Here is a 17,523-nt window from a genome sequence, read left to right as displayed (position 1 = left end):
ATTTCTGCATGAGTGAGTAAGTTATTGGTGAGTCAGTGCTGCTTAGTAGCATTGTGACAACAGCTCCATCACTTTGCTGAAGATTAAAATCCGACTGATTGGACAGTAATTAGCCAGATTGCATTTGTTCAGTTTGTGTGAATGGAATATACCTGGGCAATTTTCCACATTATTGGGTAAATGCCAATGCTGTAACTACACAGTTTTTTTTGGCTCAAGGAACAGTTAGTTCTGGAGGACAGGTTTACAGTACTACAGATGGGATGTTGCCTGGTCTCTTATCTTTGCTTATGGTGATGAACAGCCTAGATGAACTAATTTTAAAGTCCTTTGAGCTTCAACTTGTATGTGACATGGCACTTTTACTTTCCTGCGCACTGAGTCAATGAGTAATTACTCACCCATTCCCAGTAGTTCTATGTTATCCCACTTTTTCATTCATTCCCTTCACAAAGACAAATTTACAGAGACCAATTAACCTACAAACTGGCACGCCTTTGTGTTGTGGGTGAAAACCGGAACACCTGGAGGAAACCCACGTGGTTATATGAAGATCGTGCAAACCCCACATAGATAGCATCAAAGGTCAGGATTGAATCTGGTGCTGTGAGACAGCAGCGCTACCGGCTGCACCACTGTGCTGCAACTTCTGAACATTTTGGGTAGCATTAGGTAGCATTGGCTCATTCCTACATGGGGTAGAAACGTTGTGCCTCGTGAAATTATATTTTACACGTACAACTATTGAATTGAAAAAAATATTTAATCTATTTTCCAATGTCATTATTTCACTAACCTAAGTACATTTCTGATAGGAATTGAGTTTAATCCCCCAATTTGCTGCCCAAAGCAGTCATCTTCTATTTAGAGAACAGGATATTTATTCTCTCATCATTCAAACCTTCTCCTTTATTACCCCAGCATGAATTTGAGAGGACCTTCTAAGCTCCAAGCAACAATTATGTAATTTTAATTATTGCTTGCCATCTTGCTTACTAAGTGGCAGACATTTGGAAGTAATGGATGCTTAGTCTCCAACAGATATTAGCAAGACTCCCACTTACATATGTTTCAAGTCACCCCCTGTACCTCTCTTCGTCTCCTCTGTCAAGCCGTCCATCATTGTGAACAGTAATCTCGGCCTCCTTCTTGTTTGTTAACATAAAGGATTTGTTAACATGAATGACCAGAAGACCAGCAAAGGTAGTAAGTGGATGAATGTAAGCATTATATTACAGTTGGTAGTATATTTGACAAATATAAGTGCATTGAACAGCTGCTATGATGTTTCGGAAAGTGAAAAGCTGTAGAAAATGGCCAATGAGATATATTGGCGAACTTGGCCATTGTGTTGTCATTTATACCACGCCTTGCATCCCTAACCAGTCAAGCCAGACGATACCATCCACAGCACATTCTAAGTTAGTTTGGATGGTTCTCATTCTGTTGGTGAGCAGAGTTATTTTGCTTATGGCACAGCAGAAAGCAATGCCTTGTTTATGGATAATTGCTGTGGTCATTTAATGTGGCAGCAAACAGCTTCTTGATTCTCATGGTTACATGTCACTATGTCTCCAGGCTCAGTATAATTATCAATGATTCACTCAAATAATAATGGCTTAATAGAGACGCTTGATAGACAAAAAAAGAATTAGATAATATGAAAATTCCTTATGATAATCATAATAATCGAAATCAAATAGTAATTTATTAGCCAAGTATGTTTTGCAACATATACGAGGAATTTGGTTTGCCGTACAGTCATACCAAAAAAAAGCAACAAGACACACAACTACGTAAAAAATTGACATAAACCTCCACCACAGCGGCTCCTCCACATTCCTCACTGTGATGGAAGGCAATAAAGTCTTAACTTCTTTTCTCCTTTTATCCTGCGCTCGGGAGAGTTGAACCATACGCAGTCAGGGCGATTGAAGCTCCTGCAGCCGGCGATCAAAGCTCCCGTGGCTTGGAGTTCCCGAAGCCGGTTGAACTCCACGTTGTTAAAGGTACGCAGGCTTCCGCGGTTGGAGCCTCGAGGTCCCAGCAAGAGGCCGCCATCTCCACGATGTTAGGCCTCTGTGAAGACAGAGATACAACACGGAAAAAGTTGCATCTCCGTCGAGGAAAGAGATTAAAAAAAGTTTCCCCCACCACCCCCACATAATACAAAACTAAAACAGACATTTTACAACAAACTAAAAACACAAAGAAGGAAAAAGAAGAGACAGACCGTTGGCGGGGCAGCCATCGTATGGCGCCCCCTTTTTAAATGCTTGAGTGAAGTTAATATGAGAAAATATGTACTTTGTATTTGTGTCCCCTAAAATATGAAATTTAACCAGTCATATAAATGAAAATGTAAGGGTGTTTCAGCTTTCAATTCTTCAAAATAGCAAGCAAGATATAATGATCCCGTTTCTTGATATCTATGACAAAGTAGACATTGATAAAACTAATTGATTTTCTTTATTGTTTTTATCTCTATTGAGACCCTAGTTTTAATTTTGCCGAAATGGCAGCTTGTAAAACATTAACCTTCATTAAGCTTTTAAATTTGTTTCAACTTTCAGCAGAAATTTCCCAGTGATACTTTCTTCTGGTAATGATAAAGTATTTGCATGTCAGTCTCCTGCTGTGCTTTATTTTTGTTTTCCTTTGATACTGAAATATGCCCTCAATTTATGGGAGCAGCCCACAGTAGGTTGCCTTTTTTTTCCTATCTTTCCTCTTTTTTTTTCTCCACATCCCTCCACGGAGATAGATTTTCTTGGCTTGCCTCTCTAATATTAGTTATGTTAATTAGTGCCTGATACCTGTGCAAGACAGGATTTCCCCCCCCCCACCAATTTGGTTTTAATTGTGAAGGCTAATCCCCAATCAGTAAATGTTTAATTAATTTGGCGCAAGGTCAGGAATGTTTGCCTTCACAAATTATTGACGATTCAAGCATGTTCACAATGGCCTATGTGTACTTTAAAGGTATCCTGAAGAGTTTCACAATCAACAAATATAGTGTTGTTCAAATGCAGTCACTGTTGTAATGGAGGAATAATCATGAATAATTTGTTCAATGTTGGATTTTACGAATAAAGATAAAGAACCAGAAAATCATCATCTCCATTAAGTTTGGTTGAGGGGCAAGGTTTCTTATTCCTCTCCAGCTGAGCAAAATGTATTATCCCAGAGGTAGATGACACAGAAAAAAACATAAATGGGAATGAGGGGTTTTTCTTGTTAAATTGCAAAAGGAGGTTTGCATTCTGTACTTATACACTTTTGTTTATGACTAAAATGTCTGATGCAGGATAACCAGATCTGTATGCAATCTTTGTTTCACACCTTACCCTTCCATATCTCCAGACTCCCTCTCCCCTAACTCTCAGCCTGAAGAAGGGTCTTGACCCAAAACATCACCCATTCCTTCTCTCCAGAGATGCTGCCTGACCCGCTTACTCCAGTATTTTGTGTCTATCTTCGGTGTAAACCAGCATGTGCAGTTGCTACCTACACGTGTTCGAAATTTTTTTTTTCATTGCCATTGGATCTAAATCCTTGAGCTACCTGACCAGCAGCACACGGTGAGTATCTTCACCAGAGGTACCACAGCACTTCGAGAAGTGGCTCATCATCACTTTTTTAAAGGCAGTTAGTTCTGGGCAATAAATGCTGATCTTTTAAGTGATATGCAGTGGCAAAAATTTTTTCCATGATTTCAAAGCATGCATGTGAGTAGTTGGGTTAATTTCAAATTTCAAATGGCCTCCTCCTGCACCTATTTTTTTCCATGTTTCTACGTTTCTAAGGATTGAAAGACAGAAGCAATTTAACACAGGAATTGTAGTTTGCCACAAATTCTGGAAACGGCATAAAAGGGAGACTACACTGAATACAATAAATGTAATGTGCAAAGTGGGAAAGCCAGTGTTATTGACAGTATTTATAGTTGTTGGATTGACATATGCTGTGGTGTACGTGCATAGTAGGCCAAGAGAAAGGCAGCAGAAGCAAGGCATATTCATTGTAAGAGGGGTGACTAAGAAGTAGTGAAATAAAGTTGGATAAGAAAGCATTAAACAGCTTTTGAGCGGCCAGGGATGGCGTAGATGGTCACATTCAGTGACGTACAATGCTGTGTCCTTTAAGTGATCCAGAATTACATGGAGTCATGTATCAGAATTAAAGGACGTTCTTTTTGGAAGGAGATGAGAAATGTATTTAGTTGGTGAATCTGTGAATCCTTTACCACAGAAGGCTGTGGAGGCCGTCAGTAGATATTTTTAAGACAGATATTTGTATATGGTCACCATGTTAACACTATAGCCAAAAATCGATTAATAGGAACAGCCCAATTATGATTAATTTTCATATATCCACAAGGAATACCAAAGGATTATCAACTGAGGACATGTTTTAAGAAAAATCGAAGCTATTATATAAACTAAATATTAGCCACAAATATTCAATTCTAATTAAGAAGGAAATTGAATGAAACTAAATGCAATGTAATGGTTACTTATTTGTCAAATAACTATTATTGAAACAATAATTGAACATCTGAGGATATTTATTTAATTCCCCATTGCTTCAAGCCAGTTTCTGTAGTTGACTTCATTGCACATCCCCCATGCATTGCTAAATTGTCATTATAAATAATATGGCAGTTTCAAAGTACAAGTAGTTGTCAGTGGTAATGTTGGCTTGACCTTACACATTTGAACATTACATCTGGATTAGAAGAGCAAAGAAATAATTTGCTAAGATATTGGTAGAAATGGATGGGGAGGAGTTCTTGTACACAAGAGTTCGGGAAAATGACCTAGTTCTAGAGCTTGTGATTGAAAATGTAGTCTGGATGCTCTCAGCCTTTGAGTTTCCAGTATTGAATTCTGTATTGGGGAATTAAATCTGTGGGTTTGGGAACTTCTAACTTCTAACACAATGTATGTTATTTTTTATATCATGTCACCTTTAGTTCTTTTAAGCACACCACATTGGCAGATTGAGGTTGGATAGACAAATGAACAGCATAGATGAATGACAAATTATTTACTTGTTTTGCAGTAACTTCATTGAAGAATGGACAGTGGGACGGAAGGGAGCCTCATTAAGAAACGGTTTGTAACTGAGGCTGAATTAGATGAAAAGCGCAAAGCAAGACAGGAGGAATGGGAAAAGGTTCGAAAGCCTGATGATCCAGAAGGTACAGTACTATGTCCTAAGCCATTCTGGTGTTCCGGATCTTGTGGAGAAAAGAAATAAGGAAAGGATTTGCATCTTTTTAATGGGAATAGAAATGTCCATGTTTTCCTTCTAAATTTAACATCTCATGAGTTTGTAGAGTTTTACGTCGAGGTATAATTGCTCATGAAATTTTTACTGTTTACGCTTTGTTTATCCACCTTGCTTAATTAAATTCCGTGCTGGATTTATCAGAAGAAAATATTTGTTGCAATTATTAAGTTGAATCTGAAAACAAATGTCAAGGTATAAAGTTACAAATTTGAAAAGAATAGATGAAAAATGGATTACATCCTCTTCACAATTAAATGTATATGATAAACAATATGTGTTTCTGCATGCTATTCCTGTATTATAAAATTGTAAATGTTTCTCTGATGCCAACTAAGTGACCTGAGAGGAAGAGAATATCATTCTTGTTATTTCCCTCTTGGAGGAGGGTGCCAGCATCGTAATTAAAATAACCAGTGTTGTTTTCATTAATGCAGTTATAGTGTCATAGAGTCACACAGTGTGGAAACGGGCCTTTCGGCACAACTTGCTCAAACCGACCAACATGCCCCATCTGCTTTTGGCCCAATCCCTTTAAACCTTCCCGGTCCATGTACCTGTCTAAATATTTCTTAAACGTTGCGATAATCAATTGAGGCTGCGACAGTAAATATGATTTGGGGTAGAACATTAATCCAGTTGCCTTAAAGATTATTGATTTTCTTCTCTCTCCGTGGAAGGTGTATAATCTGCTGAATACTTCAAGCAGTTTCTCTCTTTCTTTCATCCAACACTTCAGTTGATGCTATTATTTGTGTACTTCTTGTTCCTTTGACAATGAATGGTATAACTTTTAAACAGCAAGGTACATGCAAATCTTCATGTAAACTAGAATCGCTGCATTGTTGCAATTGACCTCTTTGTTTGGATGGGCTGAATTCAGCACTTGAGAAATCAGATCAAAGTGTGCTGATATTGAAAGCTACACTGCACAAATTATAAAATTGATAAGAGGAGGCAATCAATGCAATTTTATTTTCCCCAGGAAAAGTTTTTGCAGGGACATTTTGATGTAAATTGCACTAAATGATGATAATAAAGGAGATAATAACAGGCAATATTACCCTTTGGTCATGAAATTTTCATTTTACAAGTATGTTAGTTTATAGCTACAGAAGTTAAAGTTGGAGATTCTACTCTTTCTATTACAACTTTCTTTTAAACCCAATTTATTTGTCAATCTGGCCAGTTCTTTTTCCCAACATCTTAACTTGTATCTCTTTGGTGTCATTTGTTTTCTTGTTTTCAAACTTAGTTTAGACCCTGCCGATCAGGTGAGGATTCTTTACATGTTCTTTTGAATGGTCTCACTGTTTCTTCTGCTGCTCATAGATCCCAGTGCTCTTTGAGAGCACCATGCTAGCTCAGAATCTAGGTTATTTCAAATATGTCTGTTATAGTATAGTGAAAGGCTTGGGCAGAGTGAATGTGGAGAGGATGTTTCCACTAGTTGGAGAGTCTAGATCTAGAGGTCATAGCTTCGGAATTAAGGGACGTTCTTTTTGGAAGGAGATGAGGAGGCATTTCTTTAGTCAGAGGGTGGTGAATCTGTGGAATTCTTTGCCACAGAAGTCTGTGGAGGCCGTCAGTGGATATTTTTAAGGCAGAGATAGATAGATTCTTGATTAGTACAGGTGTCAGAGGTTATGGGGAGAAGGCAGGGGAATGGGGTTAGGAGGGAGAGATAGATCAGCCATGATTGAAATGCAGAGTAGACTTGATGGGCCGAATGGCCTAATTCTACTCCTATTCCTTATGACATGACTTTATGCCAAGAAATATGCCAAGAAACAACAATATTCAGGCCAATGTGTTTGGAATATACATTACATTGAACCACCTTATCAGAAGGTAAATAATGTTTGCAATATTTATTTCAAACTAATTATTTTATAATTGGCTTAAATGTAAAGTGTTATCTTTGTAATTTTATTAAATCTTGGTAATTAGCCTAATCTCTCCCTGAAAGAGAACAAATTGATATTTTAAATATTCTCTGCCATAATCAGTTGAATTGTAGTTATGTATGTAAATAATTGTGAGTTAAATTGAAAGAAGTCGCAGTCATTAACATGACAAAACAAATTGCATTGTAGTGACTTTAAATTATGAATTTGTCATCTTTTCTGCTTGGCAGCAGAAAAACCATTTCAGGAATAAAAACACATCATGACCACGTTTAATTTCAAAGTGATCCAAATACTGGTCTTAGTGCTAATAGAATTTGAAAGAATGCCAGGTGTTTATGTAATAGTATCTATGGTGGGGTTTTTTTCCCATTAAATTACTTTTGTGCTGCAGCATGCAACATTGAGACAGCAGATTTTAATATTAGCTATTTACCTTTATGGAAATGTGAGATAGCTTGGCTGGGTAATTGGAATGCCACTCAGTGCTTGCCTGTGTATCTGCTTGCTTAGTTAGTGAAGCTTTAAAAAAAAAAAATTGACACAAAGAACACAGGCCACAATGTTTTCACATGATTTACCTCATTTTTTGGGGTGGGTAACTATCTGTTCAAGGTTTAAATGAGTACTTTATATTTTTTTTTAAATGTTTTTTTTATTATTGATGTCAGATAAAGAATAGTGAATTTGTTGTTAAATGCAGTAATAGCTACCACACACTGAGAGGAGCCTTTTATCCTATTCATTGGGAAAGGTTTCATATCGAGCCATATAGATCAGAATAGAGTCATAACACACTTGATCTCTTTCTTTTTCCTCACGATTTAGCCTTTAATTTGTAACATTTCTTCTGGCGTTAGTAGAGTAGCCTGTCCTAATACAAAATGGGGATATTTTGTTTGACTCTGTCATGATTAGAATGCATTGACAATATTTTAACAATCATTTTTACTGCAGAATTAAATTATTAGTGTAATCATCTTAAATCAAAAGCTAAAATAATTTAAAAACGGTTAATTTTAAAAGCTAAAAGGAGGAATTACTTTAGTCGGAGGGTGGTGAATCTGTGAAACTCATTGCCACAGGCAACTATGGAGGCCAAGTAATTGGGTATTTTTAAAGTGGAGTCTGATAGGTACTTGATTAGTAAAAGTGTCAAAAGTTATGAGGAGAAGGCAGGAGAATGGGTTTTAGAATGAATCAGCTATGATCAAATGGCAGAGCACACTCCATGGGCCGAATGGTCTAATTCTGCTCCTTTGTCTATTGTGTTCTATTAATATGCCTCCGAGGAATTATTCAGATTAAATTAACATCAAACTAATGACTACATTCCATTTTTTTTACTTGCATCAGTACTTCAAATGGTTTTAAAAAAAGACCTTTTGATTTTGAGTCAAAACAACAATAAATGTTTTCAAGAACTTATTATTAATATACTACTTGTTTCCTGACCCCTCATAGACCTTTCTAAATAAGCAATGCAATCCAGGTGGATTACTAAATTGATTATTCCACTTTTTAATCAAATTTAAATGTTTTACAGAGCAAGTCTTACACGAGCATGTATGCACAACCTGATTTTATGTTCAATGTGGCAGGCCATTGCTGCGATTCAGACACTCAGGCCATTGCTGTGATCCAGACACTGCATGTTGCTTTGACAAATACTTGGTTTGATTCACTTCTCTTTGTGGTTGTTCCATTGGGTGCATTACATTCCATTTGCAAGTTGGCTGTCTACTCTGCTGTGCAACATTTGATCTTTTTTTAATTTGCAGACCAGTGAGCTGTATTTTATTCATCATCTTCCGATCTAACATTCTAAATATACTGAACCTCGCAAGAAAATATTAAGGTACTTGCCTAAGGCTGGCGATTATCAAAGTGCAGCTGAACACAGACAATGTTTTCCAATAATCTTGCCAAATACATTATGTGGATTAGAAGTAAAAGGGTATAATGTAGATCCAAGGGAGACTTTGGGGCATACAGTGTGAGAGTGAGCCAATACCTGTTACTACCTGCAAATTAATAGATAGTTAAGGAACCATGTGATCTCATCCAACTGAAAATAAATAGAGGCATTTTCCTGGGGTTCATCTTTAATATGAAATCTTAAATTAGTGACTGACAAGTTTCATATTGTCTATTTGCAATGTTAAATCCAGAAGCTGTGTCAATATAAAGCCCATGAGCCTTTTGTACATATCAGTATGTCTGAGAACCGTGCGCTAAAAAGAATATTGTAACTACGTACTAATTCTAATTTTCTCATTTCAAATATGTGCGAGTACATATGAACATGAAAGTTAGCTCTCTTTTAAGCACAGAAAGGAGTTATAAACCTTTGACCATAATGGGTTTAAAGGACCATTTGGAAGCTACACAGTTATGATTAGCATCACATAATTGATTGGAGCTGGTATGAATCTAATATAGCCCACAGCTAACAGGGAAGTGTTGGGTTGAAGCAGAATTTATGGTGCTATACACAGGCTTATAATGAGTGGATAAGAAATGGGGACCAGATTTGCTGTATAACACATGGTTGCTTTGCTTAAAAGGTTGCAAATAGCAAGAATACTGTTGACTGTAGATCATCAGTTAATTTCTAAGCTTGTTTTACACAGTTGACAACATTTGTCTGAGGAGTTCGTTTGATTTTTTAAAAACTTTTGTTAAAAATCTTTACTACTAATAATTTGTAGCTTTGATAATGAATCACAGGTTTTAATTTAACGGATTTATTGTGGTACTGTGCAATTATTGTAATACAAGCCCATGAGAATAGGTTTAAAACTCTGTCAGAATCGTTACTCTCCATACACAGAGGTGATCCAGTTTACTAAATGTTTTAAAAATGGCAGTAGCGTAAAATAAAAGGAAATAAAGTTGAATAAAATATACTTTTTTCAATGTTGCCATTCTTCATTTATTCTGTTAAGCGTCACATTCAATTTATTTTTTAACTTAAATGCATGTATGGCAGACGAGGAGTGGTTGCAGTGTGATTCACACCCGCTCATGACATTAATCATAACTCTTTTGTGATGGTATCGATCAGCCAACTTGGATATTAATAGCATTGGATATTACATACTATTATTCCTAATCTGTAATATATTCAAAACAAAACGCACAACCATATCTTCTCCTTTCAATTTAGTCACAGCGATGCAGATGTAATGCTGGAACGCAGACATAAAATACAAATAGATCAATGCCAATAGCTTTATCAAGCCAGCATCATAGATATTGGTAGATTGCAGCATTCTATGTTAAATAAATCAGTCTTTGGATGACTTGAGCAAAACAAATTACAATATACCACCATCTTTGACCAACAATACTTGAATTTGTGCACAACTGTTGTGAAAAGAACTGTTCATTCTTATTTTAAAGCCCGTGTTAAGTCTTCTCCAGAACTCTAGCTACGGTATGATCCATAATGAGTCTTTGTTTTCCTTTGTACATCTCTCAATTTGTCATTAGGTGTGTTGATGAGGTAAAGCTATTTTGAATGGAGAAGCAGTAACCACTAATGATGAGTATTCTGGAGAAAACATAGTAAACATTGTAAGCATCGCAGAGGAAGCATTAAATTGCAAAATGCTTTTAACAATTTAAATGCATGGACATAACCACACCAAATGGATTTTAATGTACATAAATGTGTGTTCATCCACTTAGGCCTAACAGGGTTGGAACAGAGTACCTGCTAAATGGCGAAAAGCTGAAAGTATTACGTCCAAAGATATTTGGGCATCCATATAGACAACATTATGCCTTGGATAAGTGCAGAAAATTATCAAGAAGGTCATGGATATGCATCCATATTTAAAGGACTGAAGAAGCAGCACGTCTCTACTCTGCCTTGCTTAGTTTAGTTTATTATTGTCACGTGTACTGAGGTATAGTGAAAAGCTTTTGTTTGTGTGCTATCCAGTCAAAGAAAAAAAGACTACACAATCAAGCTGTGCACAGATAAAGGATAAAGGTACAAAATTTAGTGCGAGATGTAAATAAATGATGTAAGTTATTGAACTAAGATCATACTTGCAATATTTTGTTTTTTCTAACCACACCACATTTGGAAGGGTCTTGGCCTGAATGCCCGAGAGATTTATCGGAATGATATCTAAACGCCAGGGTTTGCCTTGGGACAAGAGTCAAGGGTGTTTAATTGTAAAATGTACTGAAATGGAACAATGAAATTCATACTTACAGCAGCATAACAGGTCTGTAAACATAGTACTCAACAGATACCATAATCAAATAAAAATCAATAAATAAAAGAAAACAATATTAGTCCCAAACAAAACCAAATCCTGAAGTCCCCAGTGCAACCAGGATAGTTTGGAATTTTGTAGGTGTTCAATAACCTGGTGGATTTTGAGAAGAGACTGTTCCTGAACCAGGAGGTCACTTTTTTTTGCAGATTCCTGTACCACCTTCCTTATGGCAGGAGTGAAATGGGAGCATGGCCAGCGCAATGTGGGTCCTTTGACTTTCCCAATTACAGAAGCAGGTTATAATCATAGGAATTTAGATAATTTTAGGATTATGTGACAGATTTCCACGATTAAAGGGGATCTGATATTATTTCCACTGATGGAGAAATTCAGGACTTGGAGACATTGGCTAAAAATGTGACCAGGTAATGCAGGATTGAAAAAAGGAGAGCGCGTGGAGGAACCCTGGCTTGAGTGGCGAATGACTTGCTCCTACTATGTGAGATCTGGGCTATAACTGCAGCTGCTACATCTGACATCGGCTTGGCTTCAGAACCGGCAATGAATAGATTTCAAATACCTATGCATAAATTAGTTAATCTAATATCCACTTTGAAGGCCAGAAACCGTTTTCACAGAATAATGAGCAATAAATCCCAGGATACCTTTTAATATAAATTGAATTTGTCTTGTTCACTGTAAATCATTGGTTTTGATGCATCCTTTATATGATATATAAATCCCCGATGTTGCACAAAGAATGTGTACTGATACTCAGCAGACCAGTCAGATTTGCTCATGCATAGGCATTGTAAGATGTCTTTTGAGCAACATGTTCAGGGTCACAAATTGATTACAATTCTGGAAGTTGGTCTCATCAGCAGCATAGCACTAAATTTTAAGTCCAATTCCCCAGTTTTGTCAGTAGCCTTCCAGAAGCAGTATTTTCAGTGCTCTCCTCACAATATATTAATTCTATTGCTATGACAACCCAAGAGGGTCAAACTTTGGGCTGAATATCTTGAGATACTGTGGCACAAGGAAGAAAATACTCTCTCTGATAACCGTTCTTTTTGAAAAGCTGCAGAAATAAATGGCTACATTTTAAAATGGACTTCTTATCAAGAATAATTAATTAAAAGCAGGAAACACTTGTGCCAAAAAATGTTGAATGAATGAATGAATACGTTTATTGTCATTGCACAATACTGTGCAACAAAATTCCATTACATCTCCTCCGGTTAAAAACATACAAACACGACAACCATTGACACATATGTACACTTATTAGTAAAATAATAAATAAGTATTTAAAAAGAATTAAAAAGAATTTGGCGGTATTTCTTGGAATTACATTTTGCTTCCCCAGTGTTCTCTGTTGGAATTAAGCTCTTTTATCGCACATGGGTAGAAACTATTTTTTAGTCTACAGAGACCTGAATCGCCTCACAGAGGGTAGCAGAGTGAAAAGGTGGTTGGCAGGGTGGGATGTGTCCTGCTTGATATTTATGGCCCGGCGCAAGCATCGGGCCCTATATATATCATCCAAGGAGGGCAGTTGAGCGTTTGTAATGCTCTGTGCAGTTTTTATAATTCCCTGCAGCGCCCTCCTCTCTTGAATATGTATTCGTGATATTGAATGTTTCTATCCTAAATTCAACGATCCTTCTGTTTATCACTGTTTTGCAAGCCTGTAAGTCTTCATCATCACATGGCAATATATTAAAACAGTGAATCCAAGCCAATTTGTTACTGCTTTATTCCTCGTTACTGAAAGCTCACTGTTGTAGTTAATGGAATTTCAATAATTATATTCTTGAGGGTAAGGAGGATGTTTATTCAAATTTTCTTGTGCTGCAGGGTTATTTAAAGCACAGTTTCCAGTGAATTGGGTTGAGCATTTGGACGTAACCTGTACATGAAAATTGCAGTGTCCTCCCACAACACTAATAACTATCTTTTCAACATTTAACAAGGTTTTACATGCATTATGCGGCTGTTACATGTAAACAAGCTGTGACTGACCAAAGGATAATCAGAGGCACAGTTGGATACAATTTTGGAATAGCTTAATGGTTCTATTTTTGCTGATTAGTTCATTGAGATTGGGCAAACTAAATTATTTCATGATTAATCTACTAAACCACATGTAGAAGATCCTGTTTCTACGCTGTATCTCTAAACTAAACTAAGATCAGATCAAAATCTGTAAAATCACAGCAGTAGAGTGCTAGATTAGATTCAAACCATGGATGCTGACTGTAGGAAGGAACTGCAGATGCTGGCCTACACCGAAGATAGACAGAAAATGCTGGAGTAACTCAGCGGGTCAGGCAGCATCTCTGCATAGAAGGAATGGGTGATGTTTCTGGTTGAGACCCTTCTTCAGACCTGTGTGGAGTTTGCACATACCCTGTGGGTTGGTTTCCTCCGGGTGCTCTGGTTTCACCCCCACCCCAAAAATGTACAGGTTTGTAGCTTAATTGGCCTTTAGACTGTGTGAGAAGGATGAGAAAATTGGTTAACATAAAACTATCAATGGTCAGCATGGACTTGGTGGGCCAAATGGCCTGTTTCCATGCTGTATTTCTACACTAAACTAAACATTCTTCCTTGGTTTGATAAAATAATTCTTCAAACATAGCTTGTTTTCTTTCTGACAATATTTCCTTGGGTAACCATGTTGTGCATAATTTCTTAACCAACCCTTCGGGGACTTGATCTATTTTCAAACCTGTCCTGTAATATTTCAATAGCACGTTGAGGCACCAAGTTTATGTCCATGTGGATAAAGGTCTATTTGCAAGATAGCACATCCAGCCTTTGCATATTGTGCCTTTAAGCTCATGATACAAACAGTTGCATTTAGTGTTATAGACACAAAATGCTGGAGTAACTCAGCAGGTCAGGCAGCATCTCTGGAGAAAAGGAATAGGTGACGTTTCTGGTCAAAACCCTTCTTTAGATAGATGTGTTACGTCCTTTGAGAGGCAGGCACACCACATTACATTGCTGCCCAATCTATTTACTTGAAGCTGGATTTGATCTGATAAATTATGGAAAGTTTGATGCAGTATAGATCAAACTGAAGGTCATTGTCAAAGTGAGTTCTTCAACTAAATTGTGGACCTGCATGTGGACCTCAATTTATTAGAGTGTCGACAAAAGGAACTGCAGATGTTGGTTTACAACAAAAGATACATCGTGCTGGAGTAACTCAGCAGGTCAGACAGTATCTCTGGAGAATATGGAAAACTACTGCAAATTATTTATTTACTCCATCACATCCATTATCCGATCTGTTCCTTTCATGATCTTATACACTTGTTTCAAATAGAGAAATATCTTGTTACCTTTCTTAATGACGTGTATGTTCCGAATGTGCTCCTGTAGAAACAAACATTTCCCATCTATCAGTAATATCGTATGTGATGTTATGCAATATAAACAAAATCAGGTGCAAATGAGCAAACTTTCTTCAAAGTACAAGTTCCAAGGCTCTTTACAGACTAAGGAATCACATTTCTATTTTCATATTAAGTAATGGAGCAATTAATTTGTACACCAAAACATTTGCCAGGAACACTGATAGTAAAGGTTTAGAGGGATATGGCTCAAATGCAGGCAGGTAGGACTAGAGTAGATGGGGCATCTTTGTTGACATGGTCAAGTTGGGCCGAAGGGCCTACTTCTGTGCTGTATGACACTATAACACGCTGTAGTTCTGTGATGATTGTTGCAGAACAAAGGATGCCAGGGCAATAGGAGAACTTTCTTCTGCCGAACACAAGCTTTGAATATTCGCTGAGAGGATAAAGTACACCGCTCATATCGTCCTTCATTGTGGGGCGCATTCATGATTATAGACATGTCTGGCTGGATCATTTCTCCAGCACTCTGGAGTGGGATAAAAACATGACCTCGGATTCTCAAGTGTGGGTGCTGCCTATCGATCCAAGGCTGAGACTTGTTCATGCAACATATGATGCTGTCAGGAAATTTGGGAATAGCGTGAGACATGCTGTCTCTGTTGTAAATCTGAACATCGATGACTCCTCTTTTGGCAGCCCCTCTGCTTGTACTTGTGGTACTGTAATTGTATCTGTTTATCAGCGTCAATTGTTCTGTCCGTGTTTAAGAAATGAATGTTCCGCAAAATTCTTGCTCACTGTCTAATCAATAAATGTGCTGCAAAGCTCTTTAGAGAGCCAAATTACCTAATCTCAAACAGAGCAGCGTTCAAGACTGTATGCTTTTTGAAACTATGCTTTCTTGCCATTTTGGTCTAAGTCTAAGGGCATAGCTATTGAGCCAGAGACCCAGGTTCGATCCTGAATACAGGTGCAATCTGTATGGAGTTTGTACGTTCTTCCTGTGACCTTGTGGGTTTTCTCTAGGTGCTCCGGTTTCCTGCTACACTCCAAAGACATACAGGTTTGCAGATTATTTGGCTTTAGTAGAAATTGTAAATTGTTCCTAGCGTGTAGGATAGAGTTAGCGTACAGGGTTTTTGCTGGTCGGTGCAGACTCAGTGTGCTGAAGGACCCTTTTCCGCACTGTGTTTCTAAAGTCTCTGCTCCAATTGACAATTGATTCCTGTTGGGTTTTGGGTGTAGATAAGAACTTGTTCGTATGTGATGGTTAAACCATCTCCCACACCATCTCAGCCTTCTGTATCCATCCAAGATTCAGAAATGTCACGAAAGAAAGGAGGATATTGCACATGAATAATTGTTTTATTAATTACTGTCTTAATGGTAATTGGGAGATGATGAAAATTTAGTGATTCATAATAATTTGTTGCTTATCTAAGGTGTATTAATTGTCAAATATATTTTGTACTCCAATAAACTTTCAATTGCATTCTCGTTTTGTGAACATTTTTTGCTAATTTTTGAATGGAGTTAGCTTATCAACCCTTTAAGTGACAAATCATTTGATTTTGTTAAAAATAACTGCAAGAAATAAAATCTCCTTTATAAACAGCTACAATAATAGAGGTACATTCTGTACCAAGAAGTAATCTGAATCTTTATGTCTGGTTATGTTGCAAAAAGACAGTCTGTGAAATGTCATGTTATATTGGCCATTAATTCTGAAATGTGAAATAGATGGAAGTATTGCATTATGTCTGTTCAAGTTAAAAAGTCCTTGACTGCAATTTAAGGAGAATTATTTTCATTCTGTCACGTTGGTTTCCAAGTGAATTCCAGTTCCACTAAAGGCTTCTGTCATAATGTGGAATTCTGTCTTTTGATACAGAATTGTACCTTCAAGGATGAAACTTTGTTTCATCTCAGTTATTCCATTGATTGGTGTAGAAGGAAAATGATTCAACTTATTTTCCTGTGTTTTCCACCACTCTCTTTTGTCCCATACAAATAGTCTGCATCAGTACACATCTGGTGAACAGATTTAAGCTAATTAAAGTTAATTGTGAATTTCATTTTTGTTCTAATTTCATGCTTCTGTAACCACATTGTTTTTGGTAGATGTCCTTGTGCTAGACAGGGCTATTTACCTGTGGAGTTTGATGCCACACAATGCCTAAAAGAGTAACGAGACAAGGAGAGTATTGTATGGAGAATGCAATGGAAAAGTTAGGCAGTTCCCGACTTGTAATGTGTAGGAAGGAACTGCAGATGCTGGTTTAAACCAAAGATAGACACAAAATGCTGGAGTAACTCAGCGGGATAGGCAGCATCTCTGGAGAGAAGGAGTGGGTGACGTTTCGGGTCAAGACCCTTTTTCAGACTTCTCGACCCGAAACGTCACCCATTCCTTCTCTCCAGAGATGCTGCCTGTCCCGCTGAGTTACTCCAGCATTTTGTGTCTATTCCCGACTTGTAAGGTTTGTGTACTGGGAAGTCTGATGGGCAATTCAGGATGGTTCTGCAAGGTAGGGCTGTGCGTTGCCTCTTAAACTAGGATGGCTGATTACTAGAGGTTCCCATTTGATGATTAGATATGATTACTCTACTGCAAACCTGTAACAATATCTTTTTGAAATTAGTGCTTTTGATTGAAATGAGATCTTTGCTTAAAGTTGCGAAGCCCTCCTGAATAATCCTTCGATGTCATTTAAGGAG

General features: G+C 37.3%; 1 protein-coding gene across 3 annotated transcripts in view; it reads left to right on the top strand.

Moving 5' to 3' along the window:
* psme3ip1 (proteasome activator subunit 3 interacting protein 1) overlaps nucleotides 1-17,523 on the top strand; it is a 62,907-nt gene that overhangs the window by 14,472 nt on the left and 30,912 nt on the right. For all 3 annotated transcript variants that reach the window (XM_033036196.1, XM_033036194.1, XM_033036195.1), the window contains exon 2: nucleotides 5,065-5,203. In XM_033036196.1, coding sequence (XP_032892087.1) covers nucleotides 5,080-5,203 — 124 coding nt within the window. In that variant the 5' untranslated portion in view covers nucleotides 5,065-5,079. The remainder of the gene's footprint in view (nucleotides 1-5,064; nucleotides 5,204-17,523) is intronic.

This window comes from Amblyraja radiata, chromosome 17 (genome assembly GCF_010909765.2).
Source record: "Amblyraja radiata isolate CabotCenter1 chromosome 17, sAmbRad1.1.pri, whole genome shotgun sequence".
In the NCBI taxonomy this organism is placed as follows: domain Eukaryota; kingdom Metazoa; phylum Chordata; class Chondrichthyes; order Rajiformes; family Rajidae; genus Amblyraja; species Amblyraja radiata.
This window is presented reverse-complemented; position numbering and strand designations above follow the sequence as displayed.